At 62.4% G+C, this 19805-nt stretch overlaps 2 protein-coding genes across 2 annotated transcripts; both read right to left on the bottom strand.

The window, feature by feature from the left end:
* Positions 1–667: 667 nt before the first annotated feature.
* EPS8L1 (EPS8 like 1) lies at positions 668–7879 on the bottom strand. The gene is given in 24 exon segments (XM_031961794.1): positions 668–754; positions 889–1021; positions 1223–1258; positions 1260–1389; positions 1604–1697; positions 1801–1929; positions 2762–2906; positions 3793–3824; positions 3903–4044; positions 4136–4284; positions 4386–4460; positions 4541–4627; positions 4961–5086; positions 5161–5213; positions 5258–5331; positions 5442–5543; positions 5627–5709; positions 5985–6134; positions 6331–6494; positions 6572–6628; positions 7050–7090; positions 7192–7229; positions 7656–7775; positions 7816–7879. Coding segments are annotated over 22 exon segments (2106 nt in total). The 5' UTR covers positions 7209–7229; positions 7656–7775; positions 7816–7879.
* Positions 7880–9866: 1987 nt separating this feature from the next.
* Positions 9867–18142, bottom strand: RDH13 (retinol dehydrogenase 13). The gene is made up of 7 exons (XM_012546817.3): positions 17745–18142; positions 12570–12688; positions 12074–12229; positions 11403–11507; positions 11021–11233; positions 10662–10763; positions 9867–10423 (listed from the first exon to the last, which is right to left on the bottom strand). Exons 1-7 carry the CDS (start codon positions 17807–17809, stop codon positions 10179–10181), a joined length of 1005 nt encoding a protein of 334 aa, XP_012402271.1. The 5' UTR covers positions 17810–18142; the 3' UTR covers positions 9867–10178.
* Positions 18143–19805: the final 1663 nt, after the last annotated feature.

Raw genomic sequence — 19805 nt, 5'->3', positions numbered from 1 at the left:
GGGTGGCGAGCGCGTGCCGCAGACTTGCAGAGAAAGTGGAGGAGAATTTAGCAAGTCGAGAGGAGCGATTCCTGGGCTCGGTTTGGGGTGTCCGGGGACAATAGATGGGGAGCTGGAGGTTTGAGAATTCAGTGTGGAGACTGGGGGCCGGGGCCATCGGTGGGGTGGGGCAAGATGACTAATGGAGGGAAAGGGGGTGCAGGACCGCAGGGGCGGGACGTATAGCGGGCAGGACTTTGGAGAGAGGAAAGCTTAGGTGGGGGGCGGGGCGCCCCATGAATGGAAGGAGTCCCAATGGGAGCTCGGTGGGGCCCCCGAGGCCCTTGCGTAGAAAGGCCCCTGGGAGATCCGGCGTGGCTCCCCCTGGTGGCCATCCCAGAGTTGGGGAGTTGCGCTCCAACTGGCACCTTCCCTCCCGTGCGTAGGATCCCGGGGGATCCCAGACCCGGCGCATGCTGGGTGAAGAGCCGCAGCCAAGCGGGACGCCTCGTGCAGTAGACACAACACACTTTATTCCCCGGGCCGGTGGCCCCGCCCCTCCCGCCCATAGCCAATCAGGAGCGCGTTGGGCGGGGCCGGCGGGCGAGGAGAGGAGCTAGGACCCGTCTGTCTCTTGCGGGGTGCTCGGTGTGCTTCTGAAGGAGGAGGGGCAATGGGGGCGCGAGGGTCACGGCGCGTCCTCGTCCGTGTTCCCCTCCACCTTCCGTTTCTGCTTCTCCATCACTGCCTGGAGCTCCGACAGCTTCTCCGATTCAGGATCAGAGGAGACTGGAGCTGGACCCTCCCCTCAGGGGAACCCGGCGTCAGGGTCCCTGCCCCCTCCCTCGGGGAGCACTGGCGTCAGGGCCCTGCCCCTCCCCTCCTGGGACCCAGCGTCCCCGGACTCGCCTCCAGCATCGCTCGGTGCACGGTGACTTGGCTGTAGACCCGGGCCCCCTCCTCTGGGCTCACTGCCTGCAGCTCGTCCTTCTTTAGAGAGAAGAGCTGGGCGCCCGTTAGGACCCCCAGAGCACTCACGGTCCTATCGAAGGGCGGGGGAGACGGGAAGCTGGTCAGGGGGCCCCTCCCCCCTCGGGCCACCCCCGCCCCTGCCCGCCAGAACGCAGGCGTCCGGAGCCCCCTCATCCCCTCCCAGGGATAGCTCCTCACTGGGCAGAGAGAACTCAGAAGCCAAAGCCCACTCCTCAGCCCAGGTCCCGCGCTTCTACATAGCACACTGGGCCCAGAAGCCTTGGCCTGCAGCCAGGCTCGGACCTGGGGGCAGGGAGGCAGGGGCTGGTAATCGAGGGCCAGCAGGCGGGGCCAGGAAGCAGCGGCTGGAATTCCGGGGACCCTGCGCCAGCCGAGCCTGCAGCTCCTCGTTGACGCTCAACATGTGGGCGAACTTTTCTGCAGAATGGGGGGAGGGCAAGTGAGGTCAAGGCTGGGGGCCCCCCCCCCACCAGGGTGCAGCCCCGCGCCGGAGAATGTGCAGAGCGGACACAGGCTCCAGAACAGGGCCTTCAGGGAGCAGTCCTGGATGGAAGGGGCCCCATGCCCCCCTCCCGGGGTCCCACCGCCACCCCCCTCCCCCCCTCCCGGGGTCCCACCGCCACCCCCATACCCTTCTCCCCAGCGTCCAAGTCCAGGCTGTCTGTGCTGCCCCAGCGGGGCCTGGGAGGGGCTGGGGCTGGGGGCGGGGGCGGGGTCCTCTGTTCCTGCAGGGACAAGGAAGTTACCTGGGGGGGGCCTCAGGCCTCCTGGCCCCTCCGGGACGCGGGCTTCCCCCCTCCCTCACCGGGATCCCCGCCCCCCGCTCACCAGGGCCCCGGCAGGGCTGGCTTTTCGGCTCCGGGGCCCGGGGTGAGGGGTGAGAATGTTGTAGGGGACGTAACCCTGCTGTCCCTGAAGGTCCCGAACCTTCCACCATTTCCGGGCATCGTCCAGGACCTGGCGGGGAGGGGGAGGCAGACAGACTCAGTTCGGAAGGAGCCCAGACCCTCTATTCCTTCACTGGAGGAGGCCCGCGGTGACGCCTTGGGGAGGACCCCCTCCTGCAGGAAGCCTCCCCAGTGCTCTCGGCGGCTACAGCCCCTCCCCATGTGAGCCCCTCGAGGGCAGGGTCTAATAGAGACCTTCCGCCATCCCTGGCCAGGCGTCCCCCTCCCCCAGCACAGGGCAGCAAAACCCGGCCGGGGACTGACCACCAGGGGATGGGCATGGGGGGAGGGGCTTGTCTCGGGCACAAGAGCCCGCGGGGAGGAGGCCCGGGCGGGGCTCCCGTCTCAGGAAGTGGAAGCCTGGGAACAGCCAGAGCTTGTAGCCATGGGAGCCACTGATGGTTTTAGGGGGAGCTTTGGGAAACCCTGCATGCGGAGAGACTAGCAGGGAACTGGTCGTGGATCGGGCGGCGGGAGCGCAGAGGCCCCCGGAGAGACCTCGGGGAGGGGGAGGACCTGGCCCTGGCGAGGGGAGCAGGAAGGACGGGCGGGGGCCGGGGCGGAAGGCAGGTGGGGGGGGGGGCTTCTTCCTACGAGGGGTCACTGCCTCCGCCTGAGTGGAAGGGCCCCCCCAGGGCGCTGCAGGGGGATCCCGAGGAGGGCGCAGGGAGAAGGGGAGGGAGCCGCCCTTGCCGCAGGCCCCGGGGGGAGCCGGTGGGGAGGAGAGACCGCCGAAGGGGGGCGAGGTCTCCGCTCTGCCTCCCGCCCCCTTTCCCTGCTTCGGCTGCTCCCTGCTTCGGCTGCTCCCCCCTCCCCTGATCCGGGCCCCAGGGTCTGGTCACCTCCAGGAGGTCCCCTCGATGGACAGAGAGCTCGCTGCCGTTCCGGGCCTCGAAGTCGTAGTTACAGAGAACCCACTTCCCCGGGACCCCCGCCCCGGGCTCCGCCTGGGCCTCGGGCTCCGCCTCGGAGTCTGGCTCTGTGTGACTGAGAGGGGCCGCGGGGGGAGGTCAGAGGGAAGCTGCCTCCCCGAGGGGGGCGGGGCGGGGGCGGGGCAGCGAAAGCCGGGCTGGCCCAGGGCCTCAAGAACAGACTGGTGAAAGGTGGGAAACTGAGGCAGAGACGGAGACCCCGGAACCGGGCAGAGAAAGGGGGGGAAGGGGAGGGAGACGGAGGGAGAGACAGAGATAGAGATGGGGAGGGAGAGACAGATACAGAGAGGGAGGGGGGGAAAGAGATGGAGAGGGGAGGGGAGAAAGTGAGAGAGAAGAGACAAGACAGAAAAAAGAGGGGGAGAGACAGTGGGAGGGATGTGTTCTGGGGCTGAGGGCAGGGAGGAGCCCTCCAATCTTACCTGTGCAAGGGAGGGGTCTTCAGGCCTCAGCCCTCCTGTTCAATTTGCTTGTCCGGGCCCAGTCCTGAGCCTACCTCCACACCAAAGGGCCGCCCAGGGGTGAGTTGTATTTCCATGGGCCCCTCGGCTCTCCGCTCCCCGAAGCTGATTCCTCCCCCTCCGGCCCGGAGCTCCTCCCCCGTCCGTCCTCCGGTTCCCTTTCCAGTCCTCCTGGGTGTGCTTCTGTGTCTCTGCCCCGGCCCCTCCCTCTGTCTCCCCATCCTCACCATAAAATCAATGGCCCCGCCGATCGTGTCCGAGTCCCTCCCCTGCCCTTCCACCTCTCACCACCCCTCTGCCACCTGCCCCCCCCCGCCGGGCCCCGAGACACAGAGACAGACACAGAGAGACAGAGACCGAGGTTGGCGCCTCGGCCCACCCCATGCCAGCCCTTGATATGGCCCCATGATCAGGCTGCCACCCCAGGCCCCGCATTCAGCTCCTTGCCCCCAGACCCGCCCCGCCAGATTTGCCTGAGACTCACCATTGACCTCGACCTGCGGGGCCGATTGCTGCCAGGAAGAGGGCTGAGGGACAGGGGGCAGTCTTCCCGCCCCCAGGACCCCAGAAGCCCAAGTGAGGCGGGAGGCACCTCACTGCAACCTCTCATGGCGGTGCTGCCCCTCCACGGGGTCCTCCCAGGGCTGGCCCCCGGGGGCCTGGGGGGCGGGCTCCCAGCCGCTGTAGAAGGCCGGGCTGTAGGGGGCGCCGTCCTCCGGCGGGAGCTCAAGCCTGGGGGGGACGGGAGGGTCCCTGAGCCGCGCGCCTCCGGCCCGCGAGGCCTCCCCCCGGGGGCGTCGGGCAGACCGGGGGCCCCAAGTACCGGGCTTTGGTCCACGCGTCTCCCAGGGAAGTCCAGAGCTCCGCCTCTCGGGGGGTCAGAGTCTCTCTCAGCAGCGCCACGGCCTCGGCGGTCAGACGGGGCTGCTGCACGGCCCGCGCCAGGCCGGGGCCGCCCGACGTATCCACCACCTGGCGCCGGGGGGGGAGGGGTCAGAGGCGGTGCCCCATCCGGCCCCGCCCCCGCGGGCCCCGCCCCCTCCCTGCGGCCCCGCCCCCGGCGGGCCCCTCACCATCTGCAGCGGGCCCAGCAGGAAGTGCAGCAGCTCGGGGGCCGAGGGGTCCGTGATGTTGGCTCGGAGGCGGGCCTGCGGGGAGAGGCTTCTGGGTCAGCCGCCCCCATCCCAGGGAGCGGGCGCCCGCGGGCCCGGGGGCGGGGCGGGCTCACCAGCAGGCTGAAGGAGTACTTGATCTTGCGCAGGATGTCGGTGTACTCCTCCTCCGTGGGGGGCTTGGCCCGAAGGGTCAGGAGCCCCTCTGAGGGAGAGACCGGGGAGAATCTCCGTGCGGGAAGGGGCCCCAAGGCAGCCCTCGGGCCCGTCCCAGCTTAGGCAGATCCCTCCCGCCTGCTGCCAGCGCGGCCTGGGGGGGCCTCTGGGTGGTGGGGGATGTGACCCGGGGAGGCTTGGGGGGCGGAGAAGGCAGGAGAGAGAGGGGGATGGGGGAGACAGACCCAGAGGCAGAGCACGACAGACAGACAGGCCCCCCCCTCCGGGCCCCCCCCCTCAGGCCCCAGGCCCCCCCCTCCAGGCCCCCCTCTCCAGGCCCCCTCTCAGGCCCCCTCCAGGCCCCCCCCTCAGGCCCCCACCTCCCTGGCCCCTCCATAGACCCTCCAGCCCTTTTGCTCCCAGTGTGGGACTGAGGCCTCAAACACCAACTTCTGCAGTTTGGCCACGAAGCTCTCGACATCATCCAGGATGTGGTTCAGGATGTCCTAGGAGCCGGGAGAGGGTGAGACAGGGAGGGGACCCCTGGCGGCCCCCGCTTCCTGCCCGGCCCGGGGCTCACCACGTTGCGCTCCGCCTCCACACTGGCCAGGTCCAGGGCCGGCCTCTGGGCACCTGGGGAGGGAGGCAAAGGCAGGGCATGGGCTGACCGTCAGCACCTCCCCGCCCCTCGCGCCACTGGCCGGCTTTGGCCCCGCGGCTGGCAGCTTCGTGCCTGGACTGGCCCCAGGGGCTGAATCTCCGACCAGGGCCCCGCAGATGAGGGGCTCCCAGGGGCTCGCTCCCCCAGCCTGCCTTCTTGCTCCTCAGCCACAGCGCCTCCTCCCTTCGGCCGCAGCTCACTAAGGCAACTCCAGGAGTGCAGCCGCAGTGGAAGGCCGGCGTTGGAAGGGGGCGTCCCGGGGCCCGGGGCTGGGCGCGCGGCTCAGCTCCTCCTGCGTGGCCCTGTGGGGGGGCGGGGGTCAGCGGGGCCCGGGATCTCAGCGCCCCCTCCCCTGCCCTCCCCGCGGGCCCGGCTCCCCGCCCACCTGAGGGCGGCCGCCCGCCGATCCCCGCTGCCCGAGCGCTGGGCTTGCAAGGCCCCGTGGATGTCCTCCCGGATCAGCTCCGCCTGCCAAGCAGAGACCACGTGGGGGCGGGCTCCCTCCCCGAGCACGCCCCCCAGGAGACGCCCCCCGAGAGCCGGAGCAGGGCCGGGCTCCCCTCATGCCGCGTCCCTCGCTCCTCCCTCCCCTGCCCCCTGAGTTCCTGAGCCCCTTTTTGTCCCTGGTTGTACCAGCACTAGCTAGCCCCGGGGGCCCTCCCCCCGGCCCCGCCCCGCCCCGCCCCCCACCGGGCTCTGGGGGGAGCTCGCAGCTCCTCCTTCCCAGCCCTGCCCCCGCTCACCCCGACCCGGAGGCCCTGGAAGTAGTGGACGTCGGGCTGGGGCCGCTCGGGCTCCTGGCACACCAGGAGGAGCAGCGAGTGGGTCTGGCCCGGGGGGAGCACGGTCTCGCAGCGAAGGATGGAGGGCAGGGCGTAGGACTCCAGCTCCTCCTGTGGGAGGGCGTGGAGGCTGGCAAGGGGGCGGCTGCTTGTCTCCGGCCCCCCTCCCCATTCCGTCCCCTCTGACCCCAGAGGCAGCTCCCTGAACCCCCCCCCCCACTCTGCTTCTCCACAGGAAGAAGCCGGGCCAGGGGGCCGGGAGGGTGACCTCGGGGCTCAGGTCCAGCTCCAGAGCCCGCCTCCTGACCTTGGAGTCCACGTCCAGCAGCTTGACGTGGCCGGTGGACACCTGGAGCAGCATCTCCTGGGCCCAGATGCGCCCCTGGGCGTCCATGGCCGAGAGCTTCCTGGAGGCGTCCTCCACGGTGTGGACCCCGTCCTCCTCCCCCAAGCAGAAGGTCACCAGGTGCTGGGGGGGGGGCGGGGCGAGGCAGGTCAGCCCGGGCTCCCCTACTTCCCCTGCTCCCTCCCCCCCCCCCCCCCCCCCCCGACGGCGTACTGGGACACGTCTGCCATGACCACCGTGGAGTACCTCTTCCTTTGCTCTGGGACCAGAGGGGGAAGCTAAGGGACAGTCGCTCCCGCCCCCGCCGCCCCCCAAGCTCTGCACCCCCTTCTCAGACTCTCCCTGCTCTGCCAGTGAGGAAGGGACCCGAGGAGCCTCCACTTGGAGGGAGAAGGCGCTAACAGGGCTGTCTGCCCACCCCCACCCATCTTACAGACAAGGAAACTGAGGCCCAAAGGAAAGATGGAGTCGGGTCCTGGGGGCATGGGGCGGGGCCTTCCACCTCCAGAGCTCCTCCCCTCAGCCCCAGCGGATCCATTTGGGCCGGGCCGGCGAGCTTCTGGGCTGGGCTCGGGGAGCTTGTGGGCCGGGCAGGGGCACTTTCTGGGCAGCTCCTTTACGGCCAAGGCCGCCCGGCCCCCAGCCCTGCCTGGCCCCCCACGGGGCAGCCCCCGACTCACCATAGATGGACTTGGCGCTGGGCTTGGGGGCTGCAGCGGGCCTGGGGGGAGGGTCAGAGAGTCACAGGGTGAAGCAGGTCAGACCCGTCCCCCCATTGAGGGGCCGAACCAAGAGGAAGAAGGGATGGGGGGGGACACTCACCCTGCGGGGCTGCTCATGGTGGCCCCAGTCCAGGCGCCCTGGAAGAGGAGAGGCTTTAGGTGGGGCCGGGAGACCCCGGGAACTTGGGGGCGGGGCCCTTCGGGTCCTGCTCTGGGGGGGAAAGCCGGGCGCTGCTGCTGGGCTGTCGTGGGGCCCCGGAGCCGAAAGGGACCAGAGGCTCCCTTCTTGCACCGGGCGGCCGGGCCCCACCGCTCCCCACGTACCTAAGCCTTCACCCCGTGGCTGTGGCTCTGGGAGTGGGGTTGGGGCTCCTCCAGTGGGAGCCCAGGCCTAAGGGAGGTGGCGCAGGGGGATGCCCAGGCCTAAGGGAGGCGGGCACTGGGGGATCAGGATGCCTGGGTCCTTAGGAAGGCGGGCACTGGGGGATCAGGATGCCTGGGTCCTTAGGAAGGCGGGGGAATCCAGATACCTGGGTCCTTAGGAAGGCGGGGGGATCCGGATACCTGGGTCCTTAGGGAGGCGGGCACTGGGGGATCCGGATACCTGGGTCCTTAGGGAGGCGGGCACTGGGGGATCCGGATGCCTGGGTCCTTAGGGAGGCGGGCACTGGGGGATCCGGATACCTGGGTCCTTAGGGAGGCGGGCACTGGGGGATCCGGATACCTGGGTCCCTGGAAGCAGAAGACGGAGTGGAACAGTGGAAGGAGGCCCCTCTGCAGCCTGTGGCTGGCCTTGGGTGTGACCGAAACTGAGCCCCACGTCCCTCCCTCCCTCCCGCGCTCAGCCAGTCCCTGCTTCCTGTTGCTCCCCTGCTCCAGTCCCTCCCTGCCCCCGCCAGCACACCTGTCAGTCCGGGCACACCGGGAGAGGGGCGGGGCACCTGAGCTGCCCATACCGCCCCCTCCGCTAGGCCTCGGGCGCCCCCCTCCCCCCTCCTCCCCCCTCCTTCCCCCATCCCCGTCCAGGCCCACGCTTCCCAGTGAGACTGGGCCAGCCTGGCCGAGTCCCTGCCCCTGAGCCCCTGAAGGAGCACGGGAGCCTTGGAGCGTGGGGGAAGCGGGAGTTAGGAGTGGGGGGGGGGGGGGGGGGGGGAATGGTCCTTCCCAGCGGCAGAAAGCCGGGGCTCCGAGGAGCCTGGCGCGGAGCCCTCGTGCCCACGGACCCTCAGCCAGGCGGCTCGGAGCAGGGCCTTCTGGGGCTGGGGCCGGCCCGGGCCCCGCGCTGGCGGGAGAGCGCCTGCCCTGTCCTGGAGGGGGCGGCGGGCCGGGTGGGGGCAGGGCCGGCCCACAGCCGCCAGAGCACCTACTTGGGAGCAGCGGCTGCAAACGACAGCCGGCCTGGGATGGTTTGGGGCCCAACAGCGCCCACCCCTGGCCCTCCCTCCGCCCGCGGACCCCGGCTGCTCCTCCCTTGGCCCGCGGACCCCGGCTGAGCCCACCCCTGGCCCTCGCCGTCCGAGGCTCCCTTCAGCTGCGCCCGCTACATTCACTTCCTTGGCGCATCCCGGGCCTGGGCGCTCCCCGTCCGCCCCCACCCTGGGGCCCCGCAGGTATCGGGTGTTAAACTCGTACAATGGGAGGCAGCCCAGAGCTCCCGGACCGGGAAGGTGCCCGAGGGTGGGCCCGGGATTACAATTAACCGTCCCCTCCCCCTGGGCGGGCGTGGAACCTGCCCGGCCGGCTGGGACTGAGCCCGGCCCTGTTTGTTCACCGGGAGGGAGCCCCGGTGTCGGCCCAGGGCAGGAGGGGGAGAAAGGGGCTCATGTTTCCGGCTTGTGGGGCGGCCTCGGGCCCCGCCCCGCTCCCCTTTTCTCTGCCTCAGTCTCCTCAGTTGTAAAACGGGGCTAATCGCTTCCCCACCTCTGGGCCGATGTGAGCACTGGCACATAGTAGGTGGTTTCCTCATCTCCCAGTGCCCAGGGGGAAGGGACTGCCTGACGGGCAGCGTCTGTACCAGGCCCAGCTCCACCCTCCCTCTGACTCCAGAGGGGTCCGGTGACCGGTATGACTCTGGAGGGCCCCCACCCCAGAAAGGACCCTTGCCTGGCCCTTCCCTGTGTTGTGCCTCAGTTTCCCAACTCTAAAATACAGTTGGGCTGCACTGGAGCCCTCTGGGCAACTGTCCTGAAGCCTGGCCCCAGGGCGGTCGGGGGATCCTGGGGGATGGTGAGGGGCCAGCCCAGACCTTCCCTCCCGATTCGCTCCGGGCCATGTTTCTTAAGCCCTGGAGGGTGGTCTCCTGCCCCCATGACCTCCCCAAGGTCTCCCAGCCCCCGCCAGGAGATGTCCAGCTCAGGGACTTCCCCGGCCCGCTCTGTCCAGATTCTTGGGGCTCCTGGCATCTGCCGCCCTGCCCAGGTTTGCCCCATCTGATAAGCGGGGCGTCTCTGCTCTCATCAGGGCTTGGGCCCAGGGAGGGCCTCCAGCAGAGGCTGAGAGGGGAGGGGTCAGGGCTAGAGCTAGATGGGCCCTGGGTAGAGGGGTCCGGCTGCGAGGAGGGGGCGTCCCCAGTCGGAGGGATTGGCTGGGGGCGTGGGGGGGGGGGTCAGGGGGCTTATTTCCAGGCAGGCCAGAGAGCTGGGCTCTGAAGACATAAGTTCCACTCGTTTTGGACGAGGACCCCGAGATGCTGAGAGGGGAAGTTGGGTCTGACCTTTGCCCCTTGACCCCAGTCCTCCTCCCCAGGCTCCCCATTTATCCAGATGGGAAGGCAACTCCAAGGAAACGTTCTTGATGAGGTCACTGTCTTTATTTCTGCTAATCCTTCACTGAAATCTCACATGACTTTGGTGCCGAGCTTCCCTGGCCCCGGCCGCCGGGGGTCTCCTGGGAGCCGGGCCCCTAGCCAGGAACTCCCTGCGCTCTGGGAGAATGTCTCCATCTGGAGCCTCCCATGATGCCCCGGTGAGCGCGAGGGGCCCCAGGCCTTCCCAGAGGGGTGCCCAGGTGGTCCAGGCCCCTGCTGAGGAGCAGGGGCAGACGAGAGCGGGCCTGGGGGGACGGGACCCCAGTGGCCTAAGACAGGGCTCACGAGCCCCGCACTTTAGTGGTTTTCGTGGGCGATCCGGCCTCCGGCAGCCCCACCAGCTGAGCGCTGCAGGCCCAAAGTTTCTGAGCCGCCTCGTCGTCCTGGGCCTGGGGGGCCGGGTCCTTCTCCCGGAAGGCGTTAAAATACTTGCCCGAGACCTCGCTGAGCTCCGGGGCCACGGCCAGGTAGACACTCGGCTGGGCCGCCAACTTGGGCGTCTTTATCAGCAACCAGAAGAAGGGACCTGGGGTCGGCACACAGGAGATACGGAGTCAGGGAGGCCTTGAAAGACATGCCTTGTCTGGCAGGTGGGGAGACTGAGGCTCTCAGAGAGGAAGACGTTTGTGGAGCCCCCCTCCCCACCAGGTGATGGCCCGTCTCTGTTTCTGTGCCTCCCTAGTGGGTTCTGGGGGAATCCTGGGGGCTCTCAGAACTTCCGCTCATTTCCCGGGGGGGGAAAGGGGGCAGCCTGAGGGACTTACCAAGGACTGTGCTGGAAAAGGTAGACTTGTGCATGCCCGTGTGTCTGCCCAGCTCAGTGCCGGCCACCCCGGGGTGCAAGGAGTTAGCAGTGACCGAAGTCCCTGTTGGGAGGGGGGCAGAAGAGCATGGGTCCTGCCTTTGGGACCCCTCCTCCTCCTCACCCGCAGCAAGGCACTTTGCAGCTCTGGGGGGGTTGGGGAGGGGGAGATGGCCATCTGCAGCCGTGGCCTGCCCACCACATTCCCTGGGATCCTGGACCCTGAGCTGAGGGTCACCCCCCGATGTCGCGCCTTTCCTGCGTGGGCTGGTCTGCCCCTCCCTCACACCGGTGGTAGCCCCCGGCCTCCCTCGGGCTCACCTGCCAGCCGCCGGCTGAGCTCCCGGGTGAACAGCACCACGGCCAGCTTGCTCTGGCAGTACGCGGCCTTGGCGTCATAGGGGCGCCGTTCCCAGTTCAGGTCCTCGAAGTCCACATGGCCCGCAACGTGAGCCAGTGAGGAGACGTTGATGATGCGGGAGGCCCCCGACGCCTTCAGCTTCTCCAGCAGCAGGTTGGTCAGGAGGAAGTGGCCTGGTGGGGCGAGGGACATGGGGAGGAGGCCCCCGGTCATTCCCCCCGGCGCCCGCCCTCCAACTCTGGCAGCCAGGGGCTGCCTTTCAGCCCGTAGCCCTCGATAAGGGAGCCGGGAGCCAGTCCCTTGGGGGGCTTGGGGACCTCCCCAGGAGGGGCTACCACTTACCCAAATGGTTGACCCCCAACTGCATCTCAAAGCCATCCTCAGTGGTCCAGTGCGGGCATCTCATCACGGCCGCATTGTTGATCAGAACGTCTACACGTTCCTCCTCTAGAAAAGGCCGAATGGCTTGGAGCCCAGCCCTGCCCAGGCAGCCCTCCACCCCGGCCCCTTCTGCTCCCGGTCTTCAGCGTGGGGCCCCTCAAGGCACGGGGTGCACCGAGATCTGATGCCCTGCTCAAGGCCTCTAAGGCCCAGCCTACACCCCCTGACAGACGCCACCCCATTCTGTTCCAAAGCGCCCCCTTGTGCGCTGGTCAGAACCTGCTCCTTGGCCCTGAGCCGCAGGCAGAGCTCCCCCCCTCCAGGGCCCCTCCATGCCCAGTCCTGGGCAGGGAGCTGAGCCCCTTCCTTCTGGGCCCTGCCCTGGGGGGAGCCGGGGCTCCTCCCCCCTCCCTGCCCCTACCCAGTAGATGGGCAAGTGAGCGCCCTGCCCCTATTCCTCCCCTTTCTGGCGGCAATCTGGATGGGGTCCCGTGGGCGTGGGTCTGATTTGGGGCAGCTCCCCAGTCCCTCTCCACACAAGGAAGCCCCGAGGCTCCGAGAGGTTGGCCTGGGCCAGTCCCCGACCCCCAGGGGAGGCCGCCCCTGCCGGTGTGGGCCCCTGGGCTTCCTACCTTCCACGATCTTCTTGGCAAAGGCTCGGATGGACTTCACAGAGGCCAGGTCTAAAGGCCGGGCGTCCACGTGGTGGTTGAGCGTGTCCCCCCGGATCTCCCTGGCTGCCGCCTCACACTTGTCCATGTCCCGACAGGCCAGGATGATGCGGCCTCCTGAAAACAAGGGAAAAGGGGAACTGAGAGGGGAGGGGCCTGCTGGGAGAAAGGGGGTCCTGAAGCTAAAGGGCGACCACCCAGAAACAGGGCCACGGGAACGGGCTTCGGACATCTGACTCTCTGGATTTACAGATGAGGAAACTGGGACAAACCCCCCTGCACGAGAATATCACAGACTTGAAAGGGCCCCAGAAGCCACTGAATCCAAGAGACAAAGAGACCCAGGGCCCAGCGGCTGGCCAATGTCGGGGCATCACTGCCTCCAAGTCCGGGGCTCCCTTCCTCCGTTACACCTCAGCGCTCCCCGGGAGGGGATGTGGGGTTGGGTGACTTTTACCCCTCCGGGCCAACTCTCGGGCGGTCTCCTTCCCGATGCCAGTATTGGCCCCCGTGACGATGACCGTCTTCCCATGGATGGTGGCTTTGCTGGGGCAGCTCCCGCCGCCAAGCGAGTCCCTGCACGGGAAGAGAGAGCACTCTCAGCTCTACAAGCCCCAAGGCCCTCCAGCTGCTCTCGCTGGGTATGAACGGGCAGTTGTCAGAAGAAACAAATCAAAGGTAACAATAGTCATAGGAAAAAATGCTCTAAAGCATCATCACCCCACACCTAGCACATTGGCTAAGGTGACAAAAAAGGAAAAGGACAAATGTTGGAGAGCATGTGGGAAAACTGGGACACCACTACATTATTGGTGGAGCTGGGAAATGATCCAACCCAACCAATCCGGAGAACAATTTGGAACCACACCCAAAAGGCTACAAACTGTGTATGCTTTTTGATCCAGAAATACCACTACTAAGTCTGTATTCCAAAGAGATGAAAGAAGAAAGGAAAGGACCTATTTCTACATCAATATTTACAGTGGCTCTTTTTGTGACAGCTTTGAATTGGAAATTGAAGGGATGCTCAGCCGTTGAGGAATGACTGAACAAGCCGTGACATAATCGTGAGAGAACTACCGGACTTGGAGGACTACCGGAAAGTGAAAAAGAGCGGAATGGGATAACAGCGCACACAGCAGTACCTTACGACGATCAGCTGTGATCGTCTCTGTGAACGACTGTTCACAAAGCTGTGAACGACTTTGCTGTTCTCAGCAATAGGGCAATCCAAAACAACTCCAAAGAACTCCTGGAGGGAAAGGCTATCCGTCCCCAGACAAAGCACCGTGTGTAGACCGAAGCATTTGCCTTTTGCTTTTTAAATTTTTCTCGCCTTTTGCTGTTGCAACATGAACATGGAAATGTTTTAAATGACTTCACATGATATCTGATATCACATTGCTGGCTTTCTCAGTGGGCAAAGCAGCAGCTAGAACAAAGGAGAGAATATGGAACTCACAATTTAAAAGGAAGTTTAAAATGAAAAAATAACCAATTATGAAAACCCTCACCATCGCTCCGAGACCTTGTCTAATTCGAGTTCTTCTATGACCCCGGAAGAGGATAAGGTTTTAAGGGGACACGTATCATCCCCCCCATATCTGAATGTAAGCAGTTAATGGCTGTGAAGTCCTATATCACTATTTCGCTTTCTCTTTTTCTTCTCTTCAGTTCTGCAAAGTTGCTGTGCTGCTCTGGAATTTTCATCAGGAACATTTAAAGTTTCCTATTTCATTAAGGATTCATTCTCCTTCCCCAACCCTGCCTGGAAGCATTACACTCAACTCTGCTGGGTAAGTTACTCTTGGCTATAAGCCTTTACCTTCTGGTACCTTATATTCCAAGCTCTCCACTTCTTAAAAGTGATGGCTGCTAAATCCCGTGTGATCCTGCCCACAACACTGTTTCGTTCTGATCGTTTGAAGCAGTTTCTCTTTGACCTTTGAAGCATGTTTGCCAAAATATTACTGGATGTTTTCATTTTGGGGTTTCTTTGAGAAACCAATAGCTGTTTTCAACTTCCACTTTTTTTTTTCTCTTTCTCTCTCTCTCCCCTCCCCATCTTCACTCCCATGATACCTAACATTTTCTTCTATATCTTCAGTCTTTACATTATTATAATATTTTGCTTTGTCTTTTAGATGCATGGGCTTCTCTTTGATCCATTTTAGTTTTTCTGAAGTTTGTGACTCGTGAAAGGCTTTTACCAAGATTAATTTCAATTATTTTTCTATAGTTCTCATTTCTTTTCCATTTTTCCCCTCCCGATTTATGAAAAAAACATTAATCCTTGCTTTAATTTCTACCAGGAATTCTAGTTAAGTTTTGCCCAGGCTGTATTTTTCTCTGAGTCATTGTTTGCAAATGTTTTGGAGTCATTCTCTTCTTCTGTATTTGTGTCTTGAGTGTCCCTTTGATCATAATACCTTATGGTTGGATTCTTTTTTGCTCATTTTCTGACTTCAGATCTGATGTTAGTGCTGGATTCTGCCATATTCATGGCTGGTCCTGTGGCTGTTTTCTTGAGGTATTGAGTGTTGTGTTATTCCAGGATCTCAGGGCCAGGCTGGGGACCTGCCAGCTTTCAGAACTTGCCAACGGATCTGATCTAGGGCAGAGTCTTATTGCTGCTCCCAGGTCTGAGCTCTGACCTGGATTTTGGTTGAGTAAGTAGATGCCGCTGGCCTCCACCCTTGTCAATCAGCTATAAGACTTTGCTAGATCAGAGCATCAGAGTTGATGGCTTCCCATTAGCCTGGGATTCCTGCACTGGTTCTTCCACTGCAGGCTTCAGACTAGGCTAGAAGCTGGAACTGAGACCCTGCTCTGCTCCTCTCTCAGGATACAGCCCAGGGCCTCTCAATCATCCTGTGCAGGTCCCCTTCCCATTCTGCCCTGTTGTAACCTGGGAAGAGGTAGTGAATGACAAAAGTGCTGGCTGGCACCTATCCCAGTGTGGGTTGGTACAGTCTCTCCGTGGCATACTGTGCGCTCCTGGCCTGAGCCTGTCCTCCCGGTCTGTCTTCCTATGCTGAGCTGGGCGAGCCAGATGACTCACTGTGACTCCTGTATTTCCCCATGAGGATTAAGTCTGGTGTCCGGAAGGGAGCTGGGCCCTGACTTCTTTTGTTACCGATCGTGACAATGATCATAGTTGGGCAGAACTCTAAGGAGAGTAACTCGGTAACAGGCCAGCAACTCGCATTTTACTTCTAGTCTCAGCTTAGGACTGAGCGGGGTCCCATGGCTAGTCCGGGACAGATGAGGGCCATTGATCTGGCCAAAGCTGCCTCTATCCACTGCAAAGGCACGCTGCTTCTCTCCATGAATAACAAAAATAATGGCAGGAACGAGAGGCAGCAGGTCGCAAAGGACTGAGTTGGGAGACCTGAGGTCAAACCCAACCACTGACTCCTACCAGCTGGGCAAGACCCTGTCAGTAATCTAAGCCCAAACTGGCAGACCCAGGGGTCTGCTGGTGTCTGTGACTCAGATTAGGATGGAACTGGAGAATGAAGAACAAAGTAACTAAAAATATGCTACAGCATAGACGTGACTATATGGTTTTTTTAAGTCAATGCGCACCAGCAGGAAGCCTTCTATATGGCTTAGTGACCCCATTTCTATTTGAGTTTGACACTAATGTTCTTAGCAACTCTATTTTGTTTTTTTCCTTTGTGTGTGTGTGTGTGTGTGTGTGTGTGTGTGTGTGTGTATGTGTGTGAAACAGTTGGGGTTAAATGACTTGCCCAGGGTCACACAGCTAGTACATGTTAAATGTATCAGCTGGATTTGAAGCTGACTCCAAGACTGGTGCTCTATCCACTGCACCACCCAGCTGCCCCCTCTATTTTATTTTTCAATGAACAAAAATGTTTTTTCTCTCTCATCTGCATCTCCAATTCAAAAGAAAAAAAAAAACAAAACCTTTGTAACACACACAGACTCGAGCAGATTCCCACAGTGGCTACGTCCAGAAATGGAAGCTCCAACTGCATGTGCGTCCTTGTCTTTGTCCGGGAGTAGGCAACTTCCCTCCTCACAGATTCTCTGCAACTTGGATGGGTCATTGCAGAGCCCACTTGGCTTCCCGATTAATCCCAAGAGGATTAATTTTAGGGTGTCATTGGTGTTTTATCAATCATTCTCCTGGTCCTGCTCACCTCCCTCTGCCTCAGTTTATCCATGCCTCCTCAAGTCTCTCTGAAATCATCCTCTTTACCACTTCTTAAAGCACAAGGTAATTACAGGACAGTAAAATATTTCAATAATATGGTACAACCATACTGCACAACACTTACAACAATGTAGTGCAGTGCAGCATTACAAAAGGACAGCAAAACAGTATTATTCAGTGCTCACAACATCAAGGTAGTAGAGTACAGTACTGCAACAGCGCAGTACAATAGGACGGCCCGATGCCGACAGCGCCAAGGAACACGACACAGTGTCCCAATAGCACGGGGCCACAGGACACAGTGTCCCAATAGCACGGGGCCACAGGACACAGTGTCCCAATAGCACGGGGCCACAGGACGGCCCGACGCCGACGGCGCCAAGGAATACGACACAGTGTCCCAATAGCACAGGGCCACAGGACACAGTGTCCCAATAGCACGGGGCCACAGGACGGCCCGATGCTGACGACGCCAAGGAACACGACACAGTGTCCCAATAGCACGGGACCACAGGACTGTACCATACTTAAAAGACCAACCCCACTCCACAGTCATCTACCCCAACTTGTTCAGCGATTCCCCAGCTGACGGGCATTGCCTCAGTTTCCAATTCTCTGCCACCACAAAAAGAATCGCCGTGAATATATTTGTCCAGAAGAATCCTATGCCCCTTTCTTTGATCTCTGTGTGGGAAATAGGATCTCCACAAATCTCCGAGATTAAAGGATGCCAGCTTTCATTTAGAAGAGGTTCCCCCTCTAAGAGTCCCCTAGGTCAGTAAGATGGCAGTTGTTCCCATTTCCCCCCTGCCTCAGTTTGCTCACCTGTAAAACGGGGATAAGAAGGGCCCTCCCTCCCCCCCAGCGCGGTTGCGGGGATCCCGTGAGCCACTCTGGCGACCTTTCCATTGCAGGTCAGCCGCCACCGTCCCTGAGCATCATTCTATCAGTATCGGACACCCGCCCGGTGCTCGGCAGAGAGGAAACGTCCCAAGCTGGGCCGGCCACTCGGTGTCCTCTCCAGCCCCCAAGACTTGCTGACCCCTCCCTTGTTCCTGGCCTGGGTGCTTGGACACAGAAGTTTCTTACTAAGTACTTAGGTTCCAGGCTGGAAGCCCTCCCTTCCGAAGGGGATATAAAAAGCCCTGGCCTCCAATCCCGCCATTCTCTTCCCTGAGCCTCAGTGGACCCATCTGTAAAATGGGCCGTCTTCTGGGTCCCAGGGATCCTGGGAGACTAAACTGGGCGGGCTGGAGGCGGGGGGAAGGGAACGGCCACGCCCCTCGCCCCTCCCCCGGTGCTTCACGTGTCCACGTGCAGGAAGGCGCCCATTTCACAGAACGGGAAGCAAAGACTCGGGTAGAGTAAAGAACTGAGGAGGGGGAGGGCGCGGTGACGAAACACGGGCTCTTAGTTCTCCCGCGAGAGACCCCGAATGCAGCCCCCACTCACCGGAGCAGCACGGCGGCCCCCAGAAGGGTCCCGGCCACGGACAGCGGCAGCACGTAGCGGCTCATGAGGCCACGCCCACTCGGTCCCACGCTGCACGCGTCACGTCGTGCGCGCTCCCTCGCCGCCGCCGTGCGGCCTGCCGGAACTTGTAGTCTGGGCTGGGCGCTCCGGGGTCACGGATTCCCCGCCCCCTTCCCTACGCAGTGCCCAGAAGCCCGAGCCGGCCGGGCTGTATCGCGTCACGTTGGTCTCAAGGGAGGGGACGGGTGGGGGTCACTGGGACGGTGGCAATGCCGCAGACCCAGAGAACAGCCCCAGAACATTTTCTAAAAGGTCCCTCTTCTTTCTCCCCTTGCTCTTCCTTCCTCTCCTCCTCCCCTTCCTTCCTCTCCCTCTCTTCAATTCCTCCTCCTTTTTCTTCCCTTACTTTTCTCCTTCCTCACTTCCCCTCCTCTTCCTCTTCTCTTTCCTCTTCCATTTCCTCTTCCCCTTCCTCCTCCTCCCCCTTCCTTTTCTTCTGCACCCCCCCCTTCTCCCTCCCCTCCCTCTTCTCTTTCCTCCTCCGTTCCCTTCCCCTTCCCTTCCTCCTTCTCCTCCCCTTCGCCTCCTTTCCTCCTCCCCCTCCTTCCCTCCCTTTCCCTCTCCTCTCCCACTCCCCTTTTCCTCCTCCCCCTCCCCTTTCTCCCTTCCCTCCATCCTCCTCCTCCTCCTCCTCCTCCTCCTCTCCCCCAGCACTCTTAAATCATTACCGACCTTTAAAAAGGAAAAAAGCCTGCAAAACGCGAGGTCGTCTCAAAAAGGGACCAGGGACAAAACCCAAAGAAGGCAAAACTAAACACTCCCGGCAAACCCCTTAAATTCACCCAAAATAAAAGTAGGGAAAAGCCAATTCCCCTCTTCTGCCCCCCCATCCCTCCCTTCTCCCTGGCCCTCGAGGGAAAAGAGACAAAGGGAAAAAACAAAACAACCCACCTCATCGATCCCACCCCAAAGGGGCAAAGCTTCCAACCCCACAACCACCCCCAAACCCACTCCCCTCAGAACACCTCCCCCGGGGCCATCAAAACAGGCAAACTCCAAAAAACAACCCCCCCCACCCCACCCAAAAACCCAACCCAACTCCGAAAAATCCGCCTCCTCCCCCAAACAGTCCCTTCTCCCCACCAAACCCCTCTTGCCTCCCTCCCCCCAACTCTCCAGACAAACGAATCTCTCCCAAAGGAAAGGCATTGGAAAAGGAAACGAAAGGAAAAAGAAACGAAAGGGAAACAAAAGAAAAAATAGGGAAAAGAAAAAAGGGAAGGAGGGAGGAGGGGGGAGACAGGGGGAAGGAGATGGAGGGGGGAGGGAGAAGGGGAAGGAGGGGGGGAGGGGAGAAGAGGGGAAGGAGGGAGAAGGGGGGAGAAGAGGGGAAGGGGGAGAGGGGAGGGAGGGGAAGAGGGAAGGGGAAGGGAGGAGAGGGAGGAGAAGGGGAGGGGGAGTAAGGGAGAGAAGAGAGGGAAGAAAAGAGGGGGAGCGGAAGGGGCAGCGGAAGGGGAGGGGAAGGGGGGGTGGGGGGGAAGAAAGTGGGGGGACGATGGGGAGGTGACAAACACCTGGGTCAAAGTGGGCCAGCCTGCTCGGGTCCTCGGCCAGTCCCCCTTCTCTCCTGTGGGAGATGAGACCCTTTGGAAGAATCTGGTGCACCCCCCCCCCAGCTCAGAAGTTCCCTTCTGCCCCCCCCCAACCCCTATGGAGAGAACCATTGGGGAAGGGAGATGAGATCCAATCCTGCCCCAGGACGCAGAGACCCCAAGAATGGTATTACACACGGTGCCATATAGCACCCAGCAGGGCCAAGGGAGAGGGACTACTGTGGGGTCGTTACATCAGTAGCTTGCTTTAGAAATGGACAGTTTTCCTCGGTGGGGGCGGGGGGGGGCGTCCTCTCCTTTAGTTCTGCTGTCTCTGTACCTAAGGATGTGTCCGAAGCTCTGGACCAGCCCTGAGAGTGGACCTGCGTGCTGGGAGAGCTCTCCACCGATGAGAAGTTGCCCCGCACACCCGTGGGCTTGGAGGCTG

Source organism: Sarcophilus harrisii, chromosome 3, assembly GCF_902635505.1.
Source record: "Sarcophilus harrisii chromosome 3, mSarHar1.11, whole genome shotgun sequence".
NCBI classification, from domain to species: Eukaryota; Metazoa; Chordata; class Mammalia; order Dasyuromorphia; family Dasyuridae; genus Sarcophilus; species Sarcophilus harrisii.
Note: the sequence above shows the minus strand (reverse complement) of the source record. Positions and strands in the feature narration are given on the sequence as shown.